General features: G+C 43.9%; 2 protein-coding genes across 2 annotated transcripts; one reads left to right on the top strand and one right to left on the bottom strand.

Annotated features, from left to right (window-relative positions):
- Nucleotides 1-899: 899 nt before the first annotated feature.
- sacm1lb (SAC1 like phosphatidylinositide phosphatase b) lies at nucleotides 900-9,994 on the bottom strand. The gene is made up of 20 exons (XM_041045024.1): nucleotides 9,911-9,994; nucleotides 9,287-9,384; nucleotides 8,056-8,130; nucleotides 7,780-7,907; nucleotides 6,761-6,910; nucleotides 6,613-6,672; nucleotides 5,988-6,021; nucleotides 5,474-5,575; nucleotides 5,250-5,335; nucleotides 4,726-4,812; nucleotides 4,542-4,610; nucleotides 4,303-4,382; nucleotides 4,087-4,185; nucleotides 3,842-3,980; nucleotides 3,502-3,571; nucleotides 3,269-3,341; nucleotides 2,696-2,789; nucleotides 2,362-2,454; nucleotides 2,224-2,281; nucleotides 900-2,095 (listed from the first exon to the last, which is right to left on the bottom strand). Exons 1-20 carry the CDS (start codon nucleotides 9,937-9,939, stop codon nucleotides 1,959-1,961), a joined length of 1,761 nt encoding a protein of 586 aa, XP_040900958.1. The 5' UTR covers nucleotides 9,940-9,994; the 3' UTR covers nucleotides 900-1,958.
- A 1,682-nt stretch (nucleotides 9,995-11,676) lies between these two features.
- Nucleotides 11,677-20,093, top strand: fbl (fibrillarin). Its single transcript, XM_041045170.1, has 9 exons — nucleotides 11,677-11,809; nucleotides 14,113-14,193; nucleotides 14,562-14,726; nucleotides 14,858-14,952; nucleotides 15,216-15,386; nucleotides 15,858-15,990; nucleotides 16,670-16,782; nucleotides 17,076-17,221; nucleotides 18,770-20,093. The coding sequence occupies exons 1-9, from the start codon at nucleotides 11,800-11,802 to the stop codon at nucleotides 18,792-18,794; spliced, it is 939 nt and encodes a 312-aa protein (XP_040901104.1). The 5' UTR covers nucleotides 11,677-11,799; the 3' UTR covers nucleotides 18,795-20,093.
- Nucleotides 20,094-20,270: the final 177 nt, after the last annotated feature.

The following is a 20,270-nucleotide window of genomic DNA, read 5'->3' as shown; positions in this document are numbered from 1 at the left end:
CACCCAATCATTCAGATTATCTGCGTCAGGTGCTCTTTACCTGAAGTCTTCAAAGACCTTTCTGGACAGGGTGGAAGACCACAACCCAGACACACAATGACCGCACAGAAGAAAGATTTCTCAGATTGATCTGAAATCATGATCCACATTTCTCAAACTCGACTAATTGATGTTTAAATCTTTTAAACAGCAGATTTTACGGACAAATCATGAGTAATTGTTTCATTTTGACCCAGATTAACAGTGGCATGTGAGGTGAAGTGTTACTGTCCTGACTCAGTGATTCTTAGGGAACAACTTCTCAGGGCTGGACAGTGAAATTTAGGACTGATGGCACCTCAGGGAAGAAATCAACTCTACAACAGTTTGTCTCTTGATTTCGCCGACAACATTTCAGTGTAGCTACAAAGCCTGTTGATTTACCAGGTAATAAAGCGTATATGGCACATGCATTGTCACAAAACATTTCTCTACAGCAGAGACTTCAGTGTCTAAACCTGCTGAAAGTACTAGTAGCCAAACATGATGGATTCAGCTTTAAGACAACAGTTTGTTTTCAGTCAGCCTCTCCTTCCAGAACCAGACTGCATGTCAACAACTATTTAAACCAGCTGAGGTAATGTAACGACGCTCGGCTCAGCAGCTACAGACTGCCACATGTTCTGTCCCAGTCGAATGCCCACTAAGCCTTACAGCACCAGGACGACAGAGGACGCTACGCAGTTTCCTGTCCAACCTCTGTCCCTCCCACAGTAAGATGTTACCTTCAGAGGATTGCAGGGGACTGAACCTGTACCTCCTCCCAAAATGACATGGTCTAGGTTTTAAGGCAGATTTATGTTTCTCCATGAAGGTGTCGCAGTCACGTTCATCTGGAACACACTGGGCCTCATGCAAAATCATTTTCAGAACAAGTTTCATTCACAGAAAAAATCTTAAAAGAGCAAAAAGAATTTCACACTGAGCAGTTTCAGCTGACAAGAACATTACAATTAGTCTCAGTAAACTGACAGCTCTGATGATGATGATGATGATGATCAGAATATTCATTTTGCATCATGTCTGTTTTATTTATATATATGTGTGTTTTATTTGAAGTTATTTTAGTATATTAACTAAACTCCAAATTCATTCATTCAGGCTTTACGATTTCAAGTCAAGATGTGAGTCAATCTGTTCGTACGAGTGGCTCTTACAGAAGGCCCACTGCTAAAGAAGCATAAATCCACCTTTACAGAGACAAAAGCTAATCATGCATTTGGGTGATCCTCATCAAGCGGTTGATCCTCTGGAATTATACGACTTCTCCTTCTCCGTCCCAAATCAAAACCAAAACCGCACATGTCCACCGGCTGTGTAACTGAAACTGTGGCCAGAGAAGGCCGGACCTGTCTCACTGACCCGCTACTGGACCTAAAACTGCACACTTTGAACCAGGCAGCACTTGGGACAGAGTCACTGTACATGGATAAACATATATTGGCATCTGCAAAAAGAAAAAGACAAAAGAGAAATGAACAGTACATACAGTAAATCACTGACAGCTGTGCTGTGACGTCACAGCAGCTGTTCTGAATCTGATCCCGATGCACCCATTAAGAGAATGCAGCAGGACAATCGTGGTCCCGCTGCATTCCTCTGAAAGCAGGAACAATCACATCCAAGTCAGAACACACTCCAAAGGTTCTGTGTCCAATAAAACCTGTGGACAGACCAGTCCTGTCCACAGGGTAATCGCTCCAGTGTGGACAGCAGCAGGCCCGTGCACCCCCAGTCTCTGTCTTTCCACCGTTGTCGTACACGAGGCCGGCCCTGCTGCCCACCAGCCTCCTCCACCTCCCCCTCTGTTAGTAAAGGCTCCAGGCCTGCTGATGTTGATGATGGGGGTAAAGTGATGAAGAGCTAGTGGATGAGGCGGTGAGCTCGCCGGGGCCTAGCTGCTTTCCACACACACACATTCAGTCCAGCTTCTCCTTCTGGACTAACTTGGGAGCATCTACAAAGTCACGTCCGTTAAAGAGGATGAGGCCGCCCGTCGCCACGCTGGCTGTTCCCCAGAACAGAACATAGGCCAGAGTCTCAGTCCACGTGTCACCTGAGAGGGGACAGCAGGTCATACCAGGTCAGTGGATGATGCAAAAAATCATTTTAAGATAAATAAAACCCTGATGTTGTGAGGATGAAACGGTCAGTGAACTGGAGTTTAACTGCAGTTTGTCTTACCGGCCATTAGCAGGCAGATGATACACATGGAGAATGCTACCACCATGATGATGGGCAGCTGGAAAAGGAAAAGCAGACCAGAGTCAGACTAAACTCGGACAAAGGAAAATTCATCAGTCTATCACCCTGATTTCTCACCGTCAGAAACTTCCAGTCTTTGGGGTCACGCAGTGGGGTCGTCCAATCAGCTTCCTCTACAGCATAGTTCCCCAGGAACAGATCAATGGAGTCCTGCATTAAAACAGACCAACTGTCTCAGACTGTTTCAACAGCTACTTGTTTCCTTTGCCCTGTAATTATGAATACTTCTGATTACCATCTTTGACATGTCAAATGTCAGGAGCAGCCCTGGCCTGTCAGCCAAGAGGTGGCAGGTTTACTTCACCCTGCCAACTTCAGTCTGGATGAGATGCTCCCCATACGTAATACTAATACTATATTCATATGGCTGTAAAATACAAGTCCATCCCACCTGTCTAAAACCATCAGAGAAGTTGTTTTTGTAATATCGGATCATGGAGTTCCAGCCGTCCATCAGCAGCCCCCAGTGAGTTCTCTTCCCTGTCCTGAAAGATCAACATGTGAGTCAGCACCATAGGCAGAAAACCTCTGCTGCCCCCAGAGGATTGGTCAGAACCATGGTGACCCCTGACCTCTCCTCTAACATTAATATACAGTATAATAACTCGATCAATTTACTGAGGACATTCCTGCTCCCCAGAGGATTATCTCTCTACAGGTTTCAGGATACATTGCTCAGTGTCTGACCAGATGGCATCGTAAATATAAATGTCTGACATAAAAGCAGATTGCAATGAAATCTCTATTAGTGTTTGTTTTTCCTGATGGTGGAACTAGAGGACAGGTCAGGGCCACCAGAAAGCATTCATCTTCTGGGGAGCATGAACATCCATGTTTTAGAAATATTGACATTATTTGTTCAAACATTGCTCTGGACCAACATCTCCACCCTCAGACTGCATCTTTGTCATCAGCAGATAGTTTCGCATGTGTTTATCTGGGTGTTAGCTGTGTGAGAACTGACCTAGTGAAGTCTGTCTTCAAGGCACCAGTACCAGCATACTGCTTGGCACAGGCATCAGCATTGTCTGCCCAGGCTGCAGGTGGACAGACAGGGAAGGAGACAGAACACAAACCAGAAAGAGAATTAGAAAAAAAAACTGATCATATGAATATCTACGACCTTAAATGTGGCCATGTCAGGTGATTCATTCAAACAACACTACTGAGGCCACTGCTGTGTGAGGGAGAGCCCACCGTTCTTATACATCTTCTCAAAGTCTGCCTGCTCCTCAATCTTCTGCCCCGTGTGCAGGACTCCCATTCTCTGCAGGAACAGACACACCTGAGCTGAGAGACGCATCCAAAATGTACCTTTTGGCTCATTTGTCAAAGGCTGTTATTTCCAAAATGTCTATGCTTCATCATCTGCTCCTGTTTTAATTTGCTGTTAATGCAAAGGCAACACTTTCTCCATGCTGACCTGCTGATAAATTCAGACAAACTCAAACTGAGAGCAGCACAGAGATGAACATGGCATGGCATGACTGTGCTGATGAAACTACTGCCACCTCCCGTATGGTTAAAGGTGTCCTACCCGTAGCTGTGACTGCAGCGACCGCCGGGCCAGCAGGCTCTGGATGACATTGGTACGGTCCAGACAGTCCATGCAGTTGCTCCGAAACGTCCCGTCCTGGTTCAACAGCACTTTCCCGTCTGCATCCACCAAGAAATATCTGAATCCACATCCACAGCATTACTTCTGATGTAAAGTACATACATGTATCTGCCTACTGTACCTGTAGACCAACTCACACACAGAATGAGAAAAAGCACACTGACCCTAACTCATCCTGCATTTCAGTGACCGTGTCCAGTAAGATCTGCAGGCGGTGCCACCTCATCCGGCTGCACTCCTTATGGAAGTCGAACGCTATGTACCTGCAGGAAAGCAAAAACACAATGACTTCAACCACATCTGAGGGAGGAGTAAATATGTGGCACATAAAGAGCCCAGCTACATGAGAGGGGAAGAGGACGGAGGCCGTATAATCTTACTTGATCATGCCATTACCCAGGCTGGTCACCATTTTATCAAACGCCAGCTCCAGTGGCTTTTCGGAGCCCTTTTGGTTGATCTGTGAAAAAAAAGGGACAAGAAGAAGAACTCAAACAACCATTATCTGTCATTATCATAGATTAAACACTGTGTAATCAATATCTATCTGGAGCACTGATAACCTGAAAGCACATGTGATGGAATCAACATGTGATAAGTCTCATCATTGTCATCTTACCAAGTTCAAAATGACTTGTTTTCCATAGAGAATGATCTGTGAGTCAAAGTGTCTCTGGAATCCGTCCAACTAAAGACATAAATGGAGAGAGGAGACAAACTGCATGAGACATGAAGGAGAAATAAAACGACGAAGACACCAAGGGTCTCGTTTTTTTTTTCTGACGGACGTGTGGACAGCTTACATGGTTGATGGCTTTGCTGATCTGTGGTTTTGGCTTGTACTTGAGATTGGGCCTTTGGGACCAGTAGAAGGGGATGGAGCCTCTTGTCTGTGAAGAAAAAGGACATAATGCATAAACATGCCATCATCATCATCATCATCATCATCATCAAGTATCAGGCACTCATCCCTCCTCACAGCATATACAACACTATACAAGCCACCATTTGCTGTGGGTTTACCACATCCATTTCAACCACCTGTCAGAGTCATGTAGCACGTCCACATTTCAGTGTGGATACGAACGATGGGGCACGATAAGAACGTAGACTGTGTGGTGATGCTGGGGAGTTTGCGTAATGTAAAATTGGGGGGAATATAAAAACAAATATAAGCTAAAGACAAACTCAGACACCAAAAAAATGTTTTGGTGTCTGATAAGACCAGAAAACATTCACGTGACACGTAATATTATACACAGAACGGTCTAAACCTGCTCTGTATGAAAAGTGCTCTGAGATAACGTCTGTTAGGGCCACGACTCACCTGAACAAATGAAGCCTTGGCACTGTTGTACTGCACTATCTGCTCTGTTTCCACGTAGTTAGCAGCATGACCTTCAGAGTCGATGCCTGCAGACAGAAATGTTTGTAAAAAAAAAATGCTGGTAAAACAGAACAGCACTGGAAACACAGTATGTCTGCTGAGAAAACATAGTGAAGACACCCAGTGGAAATGAGCGGTCAGCGGAGAGAGGACAGTGGTGTTACCTCGGATGTAGTAGCGGACGCCGGCTCTGAAACAGCTCCTCCTGGAGATAATACTCCACTCAAACACCTTCCCGTTGATACAGCTGGACTTCATGGTGATGACTAGTCAACAGATGGGTTAAGAAAGCAGTGGCGCTAACATGGAACAGTAAGGAGGCAGTGCTAGACTCATAAAAACAAAAACATCTGATGCCTTAATACTATTGTACCATTTTAGGCTGTAAGGTAGACTGTTCTCCTACATCTGATAGACATCTGATAGTCACGTTTTGTCCTGGTCCAGGACATTTAATGTTGTATAAAGCACATGCAACAGGTCATAAAGTCATAAAACTAAAATTAAAAGCAATAAAATCTCTAATAAACTGGGGACACCTTCTTCAATGCTTCACTCTGATAAGATGGTGAGACGGACAGGTCTCACACTCATTCACTAAAATGGTGTTGTCCATTTTATATCTAATGAGGGGGCCGGACTTAACTGTGGCAGTCAGACAACAAAAGGAAAGGATACAGCCGTGGACAACCGGATACACGAACTTGTGTAACTGTGAGATCAGAGCAGATTTAAACGATGAAAAGCTTTATTATCATTCTGTGTACATTTCCTCTGAAATGAAACTTTAGGTTGCCTGTGTATAACCTTGGCTCTCTGAACAGAATGTCTCACAATCTCCTTATTTCCTCAGAAGCACATACTCGTCACAAAGGCTGTGCTCTTAGACCAAAAGGACATTTCAATCATGATACTCAGAGAACCAGGGTTACACAGGCAAGCCCTCAGCTCACTCTCACAGCATTCTTTACTTTTACAGGTGAACAGTTTTATATGGTATCAGTTCTTTGTATCTGGACACCACTGATCATCAAATCAAAATAGAAACTAATGTTTCAGTGGTCAGATGTTTGCTGCAGGCTCCTGGTGCTTCTAGCTCCTTTGGTGTAGCCAAAGCAATGAAAGCCGAATAGCCAGACTATAATACTGTTACTGTGACCTGCTCTTTCTATGGTGAAGGCAGCAGAACCTACAGACAGCTCCAGACCCTAACTTCATAGCAGGGTCAACAGTTAGGGGAACATATTCCTCCAGTGAGAGGTCAAATCCAATGCTGTGAAAGAGAACATGACTTCAGTCTTACCTCTGGCTGGGCAAGGAATTCCCTCAACAGGTGGCCGTTCCACACAAAACGCTGATCTGCCTGGAACATTGGGACAGTTAGCACATGTTAACACAGAGTCGCACAAAGACTGGATTATATTTAAGGTATATAACATGTATATCTTCACCCTCTCCAGAAGGCTCATCTCCTGAAATTCGGGGCTGGTGTTGGCCAGCCGCTGCAGAGTGTGGGTCAGGTCGTAGTCTGTTGCGAAGTAGAAGCCGTCTGTGTGAAGCACACTGTTGATCATGGACAGGAAAGTCTTGTTGTCTTGCATCTAAAACCAGAGACAAAGCCACACCTCCTTACTATTTATCACAGCAGCCATTTGCATCTGGGTAAATACGGGTTAGTTTGACTTTGGACACATGGACCCTGTGAACGAGCAGAAGCTGAAGGTGTGACAGACAATGACGGGCCTGTGATCTGGCACACTGTGAGTCGTTGGGAGAGGGAGAGGGAGTGAGAATCCAGGCAGAGCTGGAAGAGAAATGTCTTTGACAACATTCAAGAACCAGCGTTCACACTCAGACTCCAGCTGCTGTCCATCTCATGGTCTGTAGCTAAAACAAACTGTTTCACCGCTAAGATATTTGGAAAAGTTATTCTGGATTATTAAACACTGGACTCTCGTGTGAAAGAAGGAAAAATGGAGATGCACCTGCTGCACTGCTGTTAAAGATGTCTTAGCTCAGGTCTGCTACAGATCAATGAACCCCGCAAAAATAAAGCCTGGAGTTCATTTGTTTATCTGCATCTTTTATCCTGAAAAGAACCATAATCTGTTTCTAATTATAAAGAAAAGAGAAACAACTTTCTGGGACAGATATTAGAGTTCTGTTGACTTTTTGAGCAAATTGTCTTGAAAGATGTGCTCCATTTAAAACCAAGTCATTTATTCATTATTCGTTTATTTTAACTTTGGTCTTCATATATGTGCTTATCAGAACCACATTATCCAGTGTCTTCCAGGAACACAATGATTGATGAACCAGAGTTTCTGGATGATTTGGACAGACCAACGTGGCCACTTTAGGCCCTGCTGTCTGCAGGGAGATAAGCTGTAAGAGATCTTTAAGTGGCAGTTAAGTTCTCTCTCAGTCAAGGTGAGTTATACCAGTAAAAAAAAAAACCATATGATCCTACCTGGTTGTCTGTCAGGTGTAGTATGGTCTTCTTATAGGAAATGATGTCGAAGTCCAGAGCCTTCCACACCGCATGGCCCAGCAAATCTCCCACCTTCTGCTTCTTAGTGATGACAACCAGGTACATGCCTGACACAAACAGGTGGATGGAAATGAGAATGAACAACACAGCACAACACACTGCTGGACCCTCCCAGGTCTCTATAACAGCTGATGGCTGCCATGTTTTCCAGGGCTGGCTGGAGCAAAATCATCCTGCACAACGTACTGAACTTACCTGCCACCAACCGTATGGTCCCCATGAGTCCACATATTGGCCTGGTCTCAGCTGTTGTAGGGATATCCCTCCTCACTGAGGACACAGCAGTGGTTAGTGACAGTGTGGACTAAGACTGCACTGAAGACTGAGTTTTATCAGTGAGAATCTGAAACACTTGCACAGAGAGGTGCAGGACAGGGACGTCATAGAAGCCCCGCAGCTCATTTTTTTTGCTCTGGACCTTCAAATAGGTTAATGGAGCCTGGTTGTATTTAGAAAGTCTAGGAGGAGCACAAGCATCTCCAGGGTGTCTATTGCTCCATCCAAACCTCTGAGCATGGAGCAGTCTCTTTACATCAGATCAGTGTGTTCTCAGTCACTTTCAGCACACTTTATACTGTTGTACGTTTCATTTTAAATGGATATAACTGCCATTTTGCCCCCATCAAGCTCCACCACACTACACTACACTACATCAACACTCAATAATCCATCATGACAAAGTGAAAACATGTTTTTGTCTCCCTGTCCCCACCCTCTAAGGGATGGTATCATCCAGGTGATGAGCAGGGCCTGGTGCTCAGAGTTTTCAGGATTGTCTCCTCAGACCAGAGAATCTTGTCCCTCGTGCTCTCAGAGTCTTTAAATGCTGTTTGTCAAACTCCAACAGGCTGTCACATGACTTTTATTCAGAGTGTCTTCCCTCGAGCTTCTCCACCATAAAGGCCTGACTGATGGAAAGCTGCTGAGATGGTCGTCCTCCTGAAACTTTTACATCCCTCACCCTATCAGTACCTCTTTTATTGCAATCAGGAAGCAGCTGATCACAGTTTGGAGCCACAGCAAACTGTGGCTCCAAACTGTGATCACAGTTTGGAGCCACAGCAAAGGCTCTGAAGACTTTTGGAAATGAGAGATTTCTATTTTTGATTTTTCATACATTTTCAAACATTTCTAAAAACATGTTTCCACTTTGTCAGTATGGATCCCTGGAGGAGGAGGAAAGGAAAGGAGACTGATGGGTCAAAATTGCACTTCAATTATCCATTTATAACTGAAGCTATAACACACTCTTCTTCTCCCTCTTTTCGTTACTTCCATTAAGGGTCACCAGCTGCATGTTTGATTTGATGCTGGACACTCTTCCTGACACAACCCTCCTTCTGGCCTGCGCATCAAACCAGGGATCAGAGGACACTGCTGCACCACCTGAGCACCCCCCCCCCCCCCAAACACAACCTGTGCTTACCTGTCAGAGTCATCTCAGTTGACACCCTGTCAATAGCCAGGACATCCACGGAGCCATCGTCACAAGCCTCTATGTAAAACTTCTCTGGTGTGGTGCGCCTGGTGCGACAGAGACAAGAGACAACATTACACCAGCAGCAGCTGCCCACTGGGTGCTAGAAACCAAGCTGTTTGAGCAATAACTATGACAAGCAGTGTGAACATGAGCCGGAGACATGCGGGGACAGACACCATGGAGCTCAGATAATACTCAAGAGCTCTCTGAGCTAATTTGAGTGTAACCGGCGAGAAGCAGTTGGTGTCGGTGTGAAGCACCGCGAACAGCCCGGAGCTCAGCCCTCTGAGACCCAGCTTTACTCGGGGAGACAGGAACCGTGTTGATGGTTTCGTGCTGTCAAATCCAAGTGTTTTCAAATAGAACATCTGTACAGAAAACTTTGTCCGGTAATCGGAGGTAGCACTGGAACACGATGAGCGGAGCTGAGCGGAGAGACTGTGCGTGTTCAGCGGCGTCATCGTTAGCCCAGCCCGGATGAAGTACTCCCGGGGACTCCCCGCCTCCCCATTCAGCTTGAAACTGAAAATAAAGCGCTGTGGTGTTCACATATTGTTCCATATTACTTACAAGTTGAAACTCTCATAGGTGCTCGCCATCTTTCCTCCCGTTTGACCTCAGTGACGTGTCAACCACACACCGGCTACTTCCGTCATGAGCGGCGGAGCGATGTGGACAACGGCCACAAGATGGCGCTACCGCACCGGAGGGCTCCCAGCACCGCAGGTGACTCAGCCCGCCTGAGAGACCCGTATGGGGCAACGTGAACTGTGCCTATTTCAGGAGCGAGAGAGCAAAGGTTTGATGCACTGAGCGCTGAATGAAAGCACATTTATTTGGGTTTAAATGGACCAGCTGACGCTTTTTGGCACAAAGAAGTTAAATTGTGTTCGCGGAAAAGCCAAAGAGTGCCTGACACACTTATTTCCAAAATAAAATGGCTGTCCATTGGTGGCTTTGCTCTTCATACTGCTAGCAAGGATTATGAACTGGGCAAAACTGGCAACTGTCCCAAACTCTGAAGGGCTCTGGGGCCCCAAACTGCACATTTGTTATGCACATATGTCCACCTCTGACTCTAACATGCAGTCTAAACTAAGATAAGGACCTTTATGTGGCTCCTGTATAATTACTTACGCCTAAGACCCTGTCAAGAAAAGCGGCATTATGTCCAAATCTAGTTGTAATATCTTTGATAAATAAATTTATGTAATGCTTAGATTAAATGGTACATATTTACATTACAGGCATCATGGATAGTAGCCGCCCAGTTAGCTCAGTTAGTAGAGCATGAGACTCAGCCTCTCAGGGTCGTGGGTTTGAGCCCCATTCCGGATGTGGTGGGACTTCAGTGCATTGTGGACTGGGCGGCAGTTACCCCCTTGACCTGGGCCCAGGCCCAGATAAGTGGCATATGATGAGTCTACTGCTCCTGTGTACTGGTGAGGCACCTATGAGGCAGGATGGTCTATGGGCAATAAGTTAAAAGTAGAACCTTCATAAATGAATACCAGAACATAATGAATAAATCAGCAGATTCATTTGTAGAAGCTGGAAAAAAGTACTGTGTTGAAATGCGTGTGTTGAGGTATGACTGAGAAAGAAGATATTTATATGCTGAAGGACAGACAGCTGAAACAGGAAAATGATTTAACAGAAGAAGAGTATTTTTAACTCAATATTCACTACTTAACAAAAGACACACACAATGAACACAAATGAACACAGCAACAGATGTGGGCTTAAACCCATGTTATGTACATACACAGACACTCTGAGATGCACAAGGCTTTTTAAAAATGATTTTTTTCCCCCTATGACAGCTGTTTTGGAACAAAACACTTCCTGAAAGAAATCACACTTTTTGAGACCACAGCAAGCAGCCCACAGTTCACAAAGCATCAGACAGAAAAATTCTCTGAATCTTTAAGGAAGACACCACAGGAAGAAGAAAATTCAATTCAATTCAAAAATATATATATATAAATAAATAACTGTTGCTAGCATTATTGAACATGGTCTACAGACGGCTGAATAAAGGAATTCAACAGTAGGTGTGGGGTGATTATTTGAAATGAAAAGAACTTGTATCGTGTAATGCTACTGTCTGAGATATGATCTGAAATGATAAGGAATGAAAAACATTGAGAACATTTCTGCAAGAAGGTTTAACAGGCAACTGCTTTTTTAACATTTCTCTCTGTATCTTAGAAAAATGACTGTGACTGATTGAATGGAGAATATGTCTGTGAGTCTTGTCCGCACCAGCTGGTGTCAGTGTTGCTCCCTGTGTGTGAAGCGCGACGCAGAAGCAGGAGAAGAAGAAGTGTGGGAGTCCCGCATGTGGTCACATTGCGTGTGTTCACTGAGAGTCACAGCCCGGGAGAGAGAAGAGTTGCAGGCTGAGAGAAAGAAGACCCTCGCTGACAGCACCGGTTTAACGCTTTACATCTGAGAACATGAGACCAGGTAACGTAAACCTCAGTGCCCGCCTGTCATGGTGTTTTATGTAAGCGCAGACTGCGAGCTGTGTGCGGCGGTACACAGTGGATTTGAAGTTAGAAGTTGTGTTCGGCCTACATCGCCATGCTGCTCTGCTAAACTCACAGTGAACCGCGTCCCTCGGACGGAAACCTTTGCTAAGTGTGTAAATGCGTTCTCCAATAATAAATGTGACATGTGAGCTAAAGGACAGAGTTACCGTGTGTTAGTATCTCGCTGTAAGACGGAAGACGGAATAAATAAGCGCTAGCCTCCTGCACACGCCGTGCACACGTGTTGAGCTTCCGTTCAGCTTCATGAAACGACCACGCTGGCCTAGGTTTATGTGGCACAGCCAGAGCGGAGTATTTAACATAAAGCTGTAGTCTGTGAACAGCAGTTTACTGGGAAAACCAGGTGTTTAATGAAGCTGGGTCTATTTGCTGTGTGCCACGAGGCAGGAGCCCCCCAGTTAGCAGTAGCTTCTGCTAACGCTAGCACTGACCGGAGCCACTCGTACCCGTATTAACTGGTGTTGTGTCGAAGTTTGTTTCATCTTACATTAACCTGAACCCAACATTATCCTAATTAAACTCTAACCACCGAGGAAACGCATCCTCAGGAACACCACAAACGTCGACACAACACCGGACTTGGGTCCGTGTTCTGCAGAACTCGGAGAGCAGTATCGGGTCTCAACACCGCGTTGTTCTGTGCATCAAAAGAAGATTGAATACACCAAACAAAGACCGATGATACAATCAGACTTTTAGTTTAATAGTTTGGCTTTGTAAGCCTTATATTACTGACTCTGTATTTACACACAGGGCTATATGTGTACAGTTCCACCCACATATCCTTTGTTAGTGATTTTAAAAAAAGGGTTTTCGTGACTGCCATGTTGTCTCCTGAACGTGAAAAGAAACCCACACATTTTAGTAAATTCTTAGATACTGAAATTAACTACTGCATGGCCCCGCTTCAGAGTCTCCCATGATGTCCGTCCTCCTGCAGGGTCTCAATCCGTTTTAAAGGTACATGTGTAGGAGCCTTCAGACCTCTAGTGGCGCTATAGAGCAGTGTTTTTGTCAACAGGCCATTTTGGTTGGTGTCATGTTATTCCAGGCTGTAGACAGTTGGTGGTGGTAGAGTGTTAAGAAATGAAGCAATATGCCAGCTACAAGGAGGGAAAAAGAAAACTGATAGTGAATAAACATGGATGTAAACAACGCCTGTTTCAAAAGAGTTAAGAAAAAAAATCCACTCAGCACACTCAGTGGGCAATGAAACACCCCTGCGTTGAAGTAAAATGTGAGGTGCTTCGTCACTACGGTGTTCTAAGTTCCTACTTCCTACAGTGAGGAGCCCAAATGTGAACCAGTGAAAATCAGTCAAACAACTTCTTCAGCAAATCATGCCCTTGTCTGGACGGTGCAGAGTGGCACGATGTATGCATGTGAAGAATAAAATATGAAATAGTGCTTTGAAAAAGAAAGGACAGTGACACACTGGACTGATAAGCCAATGTAATCTGATGTCTCCCACACAAACAACAGATTAATATGTGAAAGAGCGATAATGGACCAGTTTGATGTGTGTGCGGCCTGGTGGTGTTTACATGTGATTTATTTAAGGTGAACGTGGTGGATGGCCCTGCCTAATGGTTCTGTGCCCTGGTGCAACACTTCTCCAATCAGGCTGCAGATTTATCAGTTTGTGCTGCTGCCTTCAGAGGCTGCAGGGATTTAATGAACTGAAGGAGAAACTTTTCATACACTATAAAGCATCTGTGGACGACAAATACAAACACCTGTATTCATTTATAGATCAGTGCACTTATTTACTGACAGTCCTGCTTTAACCACATAAAATGCTTTTGTAAGTTTTAATCATATGTCATATCTGCACATTTTCTTCAGTATTAAGTTTGCTCTTGTTGGTAAAAGCAGCACACTGGCAGTGAAGTGACATTGCTCCAGAAGCAGATGTGGTTCATCTGTTCTCTGAGCCAAGTCTAAGACCTCACTGAGCCTTTATTCAACTTGCAGCATGCTATCTTCACTATTAACACTCCAACAATGCTGGAGAGAACACAAGAAGCCCAGACACACCATCACAGTTCTTACAGTCATCAGGGGGCTGTCTGGTAGCTTCAGATAGTTCAGATAGTTAGAGTTTTGAAGGGGAGCATGATAGCTCCGGTAGCTACATGTGTATGGTATTCAACAGCCTTCTAATACACATGTGCAAATTCCATTGCAGTGTCTCTTTAATCTGTGTTTGTTTTTCAGGGTTCAGTCCTCGTGGGGATCGAGGAGGAAGAGGTGGAGGACGAGGTGGAGGGGGTAGAGGGGGTTTCAGAGGAGGAAGAGGTGAGACTGGAGGAAGTGGACGATCAGAGAATCAAGTGCTGTAAACATCATATAATCTGTGCGATCACATCGTGCACGTTATTGTAGTCATTCAAATGTGGCACAGCTTCTAAAGTCAGTTTTAAGATATCTTTTCCATCGAAGAACATGTGTATAATGTTTGTGTGTGTTAGCTAACATGTTAAATAATGACTGATCTTTGTTTTACGGGAAATCAGTTAGTGACAAACTCAGCAAATTTCCAGTTTAACCTGTTATTTCCAATAAATTGATGAGTGCAGTTTGTTTTGACGGGGCACAGGTGTTGTTTCAAGTTTTGAGGACCCGAGTAGCTATATTAACATGTCTTTTTTTTTTTTTTTTTTCAGGTGGAGGATTCAAGTCCCCAGAGGGTGGAGGATTTCGGGGCCGAGGGGGTGGAAGAGGCACTCCAAGAGGGAGAGGAGGCAGAGGAGGGAGGGGTGGCGGCGGCGGCGGCAGAGGAGGCTTTGGAGGAGGGAAGAAGGTCTTGGTTGAGCCTCACAGACATGAAGGTTTTTATCACTTCTGTTTCCAGTTATTCTGGATTATTATTTGGGATGCTACCTGGAACTCTGGAGTACCTTAATTGATTTAAATAGTGTGTTCAATACACATTGACTCTTGTGTGTGTGTCTCTACATAGGAGTGTTTATCTGCAGAGGGAAGGAGGACGCCTTGGTGACCAAGAACATGGTGGTAGGAGAGTCTGTGTATGGAGAGAAGAGGATCAATGTGGAGGTGAGATTTTATTTCACTGCAGGTCAGTGGTCAGACAGCGTAGGTAGCTCATTGATATTGCATTACATTCATAATTGCTAGTCTTTGCATCACCTCATTCAAAACTTTTGGTTACCTAATGGGTAAATTATCTGTCAATTATAAAAAAATACCCCTACATCAGTCTTGAAGTCTTTTAAGAGACCTGGTCTTGTGAAACCAGCAGCTGTGGTTCCTGGTGTCGTGGTGAGACTTTTCAGATTCATTTTCTTACTCTTTGTCAGGAAGGAGAGACTAAGATTGAGTACAGAGCCTGGAATCCGTTCCGCTCTAAGCTGGCAGCAGCCATCTTGGGAGGAGTAGACCAGATCCACATCAAGCCTGGAGCAAAGGTCATGTACCTGGGAGCTGCCTCGGGCACCACAGTGTCCCACGTTTCTGACATTGTCGGACCGGTGAGTACCACACGCTCGGTGGATCTGACCTCACTTAATACACTCCAGTACAACACGTCCACACGTTACAAAGCCTGATCCACAAGCTTCAGAAAGCACCATGTGGCCCACTTTCCCCAAAGTATACCGAGGAACTTTGCACATTTGACAATTTCAGTCTCACTTTTGAAATTATTAAAGCTCAGGATGTCCTGAAAACATGGTTCTGATATCCCTGGAGCACTGACACTGTCCTCTATCTATTCATATACAGATATTTGTGGTATGTTGAAAAATCTGCAGAAAATTCAACTACTTTGCCCCCCCACCCCCCAAAAAGAAAAACAAAACAAAAAACTGTCCAGGCACCTCTGTTGTATATTTTATTTGATACATTTTCCTGTACAGTACATAAAGGACGTTTGTGTGGTTTGTTTTAAAGTGACTATTGAAGGTTACATTGAAGTAACCTGCGTGTCTTGTGTGTTGCAGGAAGGACTGGTCTATGCTGTGGAGTTTTCCCATCGATCAGGTCGTGACCTGCTCAATGTGGCAAAGAAACGCACCAACATCATTCCAATCATCGAAGACGCTCGGCACCCACACAAATACCGCATGCTGGTTGGTAGGTAGTCTTGAGGCCGCAGAGGTTGGCAGAGTAGTTTTGTTTTTTGTTTTTTTGTCTCATTTTTATTGTCAGAAAGGTCAGTGAATATTTTTTTTATCGTAGTTTTTGTTTAACACTGGTTGTGGCAGTTGTCCGAATTTGGTAAACCAAACAGAATAGTTGAGGCTTGACTAAACTGCACCAAGCTCAGCAGTGCCCTTACTAAATCCAGTTCTGGGCCATGAAGTTTTAGGCCCTGTTCAGACCTGGGTCTGTTCCTCTATGTGTTCTAGTCAAACCTAATCACTGGAGATGTTTAATGGGTTCAAAATATATTTCTATGAGCTTTTTAAGATGTTCTGACGTTGTGGACATTGTTTACGATGAGTACATACATCCTCTTACATAGAAGACATCAGTCCTTTAGTGTGGCCCAGGACATATTTGTGTTCACACTCTTAAAATAATGTGGGCATATGTGGCTAAGACCATCTCTGGTCTGAGTGATCGGATCTCAGATGCATCCTCAGTGCATCTTTGGGTTCATTCTAGAGCTGTCCACCTGTGATGGGATCACCTGAGACACATGTTAATGTCAGGTCCGATGTCTGATGTTAGCTGGATGTATCTGCTTATTGTTCTCTCTGAAAAAAAGCAATGGACAGTGGAAAGAAGGTAACGCTCTGTCTCTCTCTAGGCATGGTGGACGTGATTTTTGCTGATGTGGCCCAGCCTGACCAAACGAGGATTGTTGCTCTGAATGCTCACAACTTCCTGAAGAATGGAGGACACTTTGTTATCTCCATCAAGGTACACTGATGACTGCCTCGACACATAGAAGTTAAAATACAGGCTCCAGTTATTGTGTTGGTAAACTAGTGCAGAGATTCCATATGGAGATAAGATCTGACGACCTCTGTCACTCTCTCCTGGAAGTCATTTGTACTGTTGTCGTTGTCACTGAAGTAGTTACGTAAAGAATGAAAAAAGGGAGATTACAGTATTACAGTACAGCATTCTCTGTGACTGATTCCAGTAAGTTGTCTTTTTTTTTTTTTAAACAGTTGCTATTTTTTTGTTTTGTTTGTTTGTTTGTTTTTTAGGCTAACTGTATAGACTCAACAGCGGCTCCTGAGGCAGTGTTTGCCTCAGAGGTGAAGAAGATGAGTGCTGAGAACATGAAGCCACAGGAGCAGCTCACACTGGAGCCCTATGAGAGAGACCACGCCGTGGTGGTGGGCATCTACAGGTAATCCAACATCAGACTGCTCTGCCACAGACAGCTCACATATGGAAATACACAGAAAGACCTCAGTGTCGTAGTGAAAACTAATACCAGTGAATGTTTCAAATTAATATAAATGTAATATTAAATCAAATTATTCATTGCATGAGTATCAGCCCCTGTACCAGGACACACCTTAGTTATCAGTGGTGCAGTTGGCTGTTTTTATAAGTCACATAAGCTGAAGTGAGATCATGACATCACCTGACAGCTTTCTGTCATTTTGTTTTATGTGAAAATAATGTGTCCATTTTTACCAGCCACGATAGTGTGTGTGTATCAACTTATCAGATGACTGATAATAAGGCAGAACATGGTTGGGTTAAAAAGACAAAACGAATAAAAACTCAGTCATGAAAGAATCGAGATGTGTTCATGATACTTTTCAGGTGTGTAGTTGCGACCAAAATGAAGGCTGAGTACAAAGATGGGTGTGGTGTTTGTTACACTGAATTGAATGCTGTTCCCATCTGTGTCCTCTGACTTCCTGCCCTTTGTCTGCAAGCGAGTAAAGTCATAAAATGACCCTAAAAAAAGAGCTCTTTTTAGAAATCATACCGATCACCAGCACAGTAATTCAGAATGATTAAGATTTACAGGTAACAATCTGCAGTGAAGTCAGAGAGTGAATAACCTGACTGTGTGCAGTAAGAGCCGCGCAGAGAGTTGAAGGTCCTGAAGTTTCATGGCTTCTTTGTTGAAAAAGAGCTTTGCTTTACAGCTGGAGCTGAATATGGTGGCACTGTCCACACCTGCATTAAGTGGGTTTAACAGCTCCATCTGGTGGACTGTTAAGTTTTCGTTTCACCGTCTATGACACATATGACCTAAAATGAAATTGCTCGTTTTGATTGATGGTACAGTAGCAAAGTGTGATTAGAAGTCACACAACCTGTGTTGTCAGGCTGTTCATAATATCTCCTGCTCCTTCACTCAGCTGCATCTCACCTCGTCCTGTGTGTTTATGGATATGACTGAGTGCAGCACTGACAGCTGTCGCGTGCCTCTTGTAGGGTTTTAACACCAGTCAAGACACACTATACTTACATTATTTACACATTTATTTTCAAAAGTAAGTATCGACCTCCATACTGCCTACACAATCAGGCTGGATCTGAACTGCTTAAATGATAAGTTTGCTTTATTACAACTTGGGACAGAGTTTGGGCCATAATTTCTGTCAGGTATAACAGTGTTGTAGATGCACAAGCAATCTGCCAGCGTCTGTGAACAATGATACACCTTGATAAATGAGTCCGACTGATTAAGTAAGAGGTATCACAGTGGTTCTGCTCAGGTCATGAGCACACAGTGACAGACCAGTTGTAGGCAGTGTGGGTTAAAATAAGAAGGCAGTGAGTTGCACATTGATATGGTGAATCTGGGATTGTGAGGTTTCGGAGTTTCCCCTCCCTACTAATGTCAGTAACTAGTAATTGATGTTACTAATGTCTAGGGCTATAGCTTTTTTTCCTATATTGTGTTAACATGCTCTTTTCGTTCTCTCCTCAGACCTCCACCTAAACAGAAGAAATGAGGTGTGGAAGAAAGCTCAGGGAAATGGATTCCTATTCTCAACCACCATCTACTTCTTGTACAATCTGTTGTCTGTTGCCCTCCTCTCCACCCCCACCTCCACCTCTACCTGCCTGTTTTTAGATTTCTTCACACTGAGAAAGTATGACTAGAACTCAGGGTAGTATTTGGCTGGGTTTCTGGGCTTTTTTGTTTTTTTTAGTCCTTTGACTGTTAAGTGACCAACCACCCAACTGAAGGAGGGTCTTTCTGTCACTAATAAGGTTGGGATCACATTGAATGACATTTGGGGCTGCTTGTGCCGCAGATTGACCTCTGAGTTGGTTGCCAAATTGGAGCAAGTCATCTTTGTAGTACGAGTTTTGTAATATGTAGAGGTTCACCGCTGGTTCTGGTCAAACTAGCCTTGTTTCCCATTTGTTGTGCACAAGTGATATCAGGCGTGTCTTCCTGTTTAACAACACACCAGGAAAATTACAAAGTAAATGACAGTGGCCATGTGTTGAATAGCCAGTCTTGTGTAACATGTTCCCAGCCTTAGATGAGTTGTCAGGGATTGTTTTGTTTGGTTTTTTTTATTCACCAGTTATTGCTCTGAGAACTAGTTACTTTCTACCCTGAGGAATATTTCAACTGACCTTAGAAACAGTTGATCTAAAAAGCTTTGTTGAAAGACTCCTCTGTAGTTATACAAGTCTGAGTAACTACTACATAGCTCCGGTGAGGTTTTGCATAGTCAGTGTTTTGTTTCAATGCCTTTTGCTTCTCTGTGCCCCTGATCCTTTTCTTACAGAATGTCTTTTTTTTTTAATGAAATAATCTGTTTCTGGTCCCTGTTCTTTTCATTATTCTGTCCTTCCCTGGGTGCAGATAGCACACCCCACAGTTTTGGGGATATCCCAAGTTTCTACACATCATATACCACAGCTGAACATTATTTTTAGTGTACAAGTTATGTCAGAACTTATGTACAGTACAATATACTTTGTCTGATTATGTGTGTACTTATGGTAGCTCATGAAGAGCTTCATGTTGGCTCAATACCCACTTTGCAGCATAAGAACCATGAATGCTGATCAGTTGAGTGGTGAGGTGGTAAACTGACCCTGTGTGTGTGTGTGTACAGACAAATATAGAAAGTGACTTTTTCACTCTAACTTGTAATTTGATACTCGTATTTCTTTTGTGTCAGCAGATGAAGCAGAATGGTTGTAGATATTTTACAACAAGTTATGCTTGAAACTATTTTTTTGACATAACCAGCAATTTTGTTTTAATAAAATGTTTGTTTTTGACTGATTATAAGCTTTGTTCAGATATTCTTGTATAGCCCCCAGCATGATGGGTAAATTCACCCTCTTTTCATCCTGACAAACATTCATGACGAATATTTGTCAGGTTTTGAAAAGCACTGTATGTCCTCAGCAGAGACGTCCACCACTGATGACCGACCAGTGGACCAGCACCTGTACGGGGG

This window comes from Toxotes jaculatrix, chromosome 8 (assembly GCF_017976425.1).
Source record: "Toxotes jaculatrix isolate fToxJac2 chromosome 8, fToxJac2.pri, whole genome shotgun sequence".
In the NCBI taxonomy this organism is placed as follows: Eukaryota; Metazoa; Chordata; class Actinopteri; family Toxotidae; genus Toxotes; species Toxotes jaculatrix.
The sequence above is the reverse complement of the archived record's forward strand: the minus strand, read 5'-3'. Positions and strand labels throughout refer to the sequence as shown.

Excerpts from the sequence above, each read along its gene's own strand:
- sacm1lb (XM_041045024.1), bottom strand. The coding sequence starts at position 9,939 with ATGGCGAGCACCTATGAGAGTTTCAACTT. Across the intron at positions 5,576-5,987 it reads GTATCCGGTTGTCCACGGCT|TCATCACCATGAAGTCCAGC; the intron begins GTATCCTTTCCT and ends TCTGTTGACTAG. Across the intron at positions 2,096-2,223 it reads CATCTGCCTGCTAATGGCCG|GTGACACGTGGACTGAGACT; the intron begins GTAAGACAAACT and ends GTCCCCTCTCAG.
- fbl (XM_041045170.1), top strand. Across the intron at positions 14,953-15,215 it reads AGAAGAGGATCAATGTGGAG|GAAGGAGAGACTAAGATTGA; the intron begins GTGAGATTTTAT and ends ACTCTTTGTCAG. Across the intron at positions 15,991-16,669 it reads CAAATACCGCATGCTGGTTG|GCATGGTGGACGTGATTTTT; the intron begins GTAGGTAGTCTT and ends GTCTCTCTCTAG.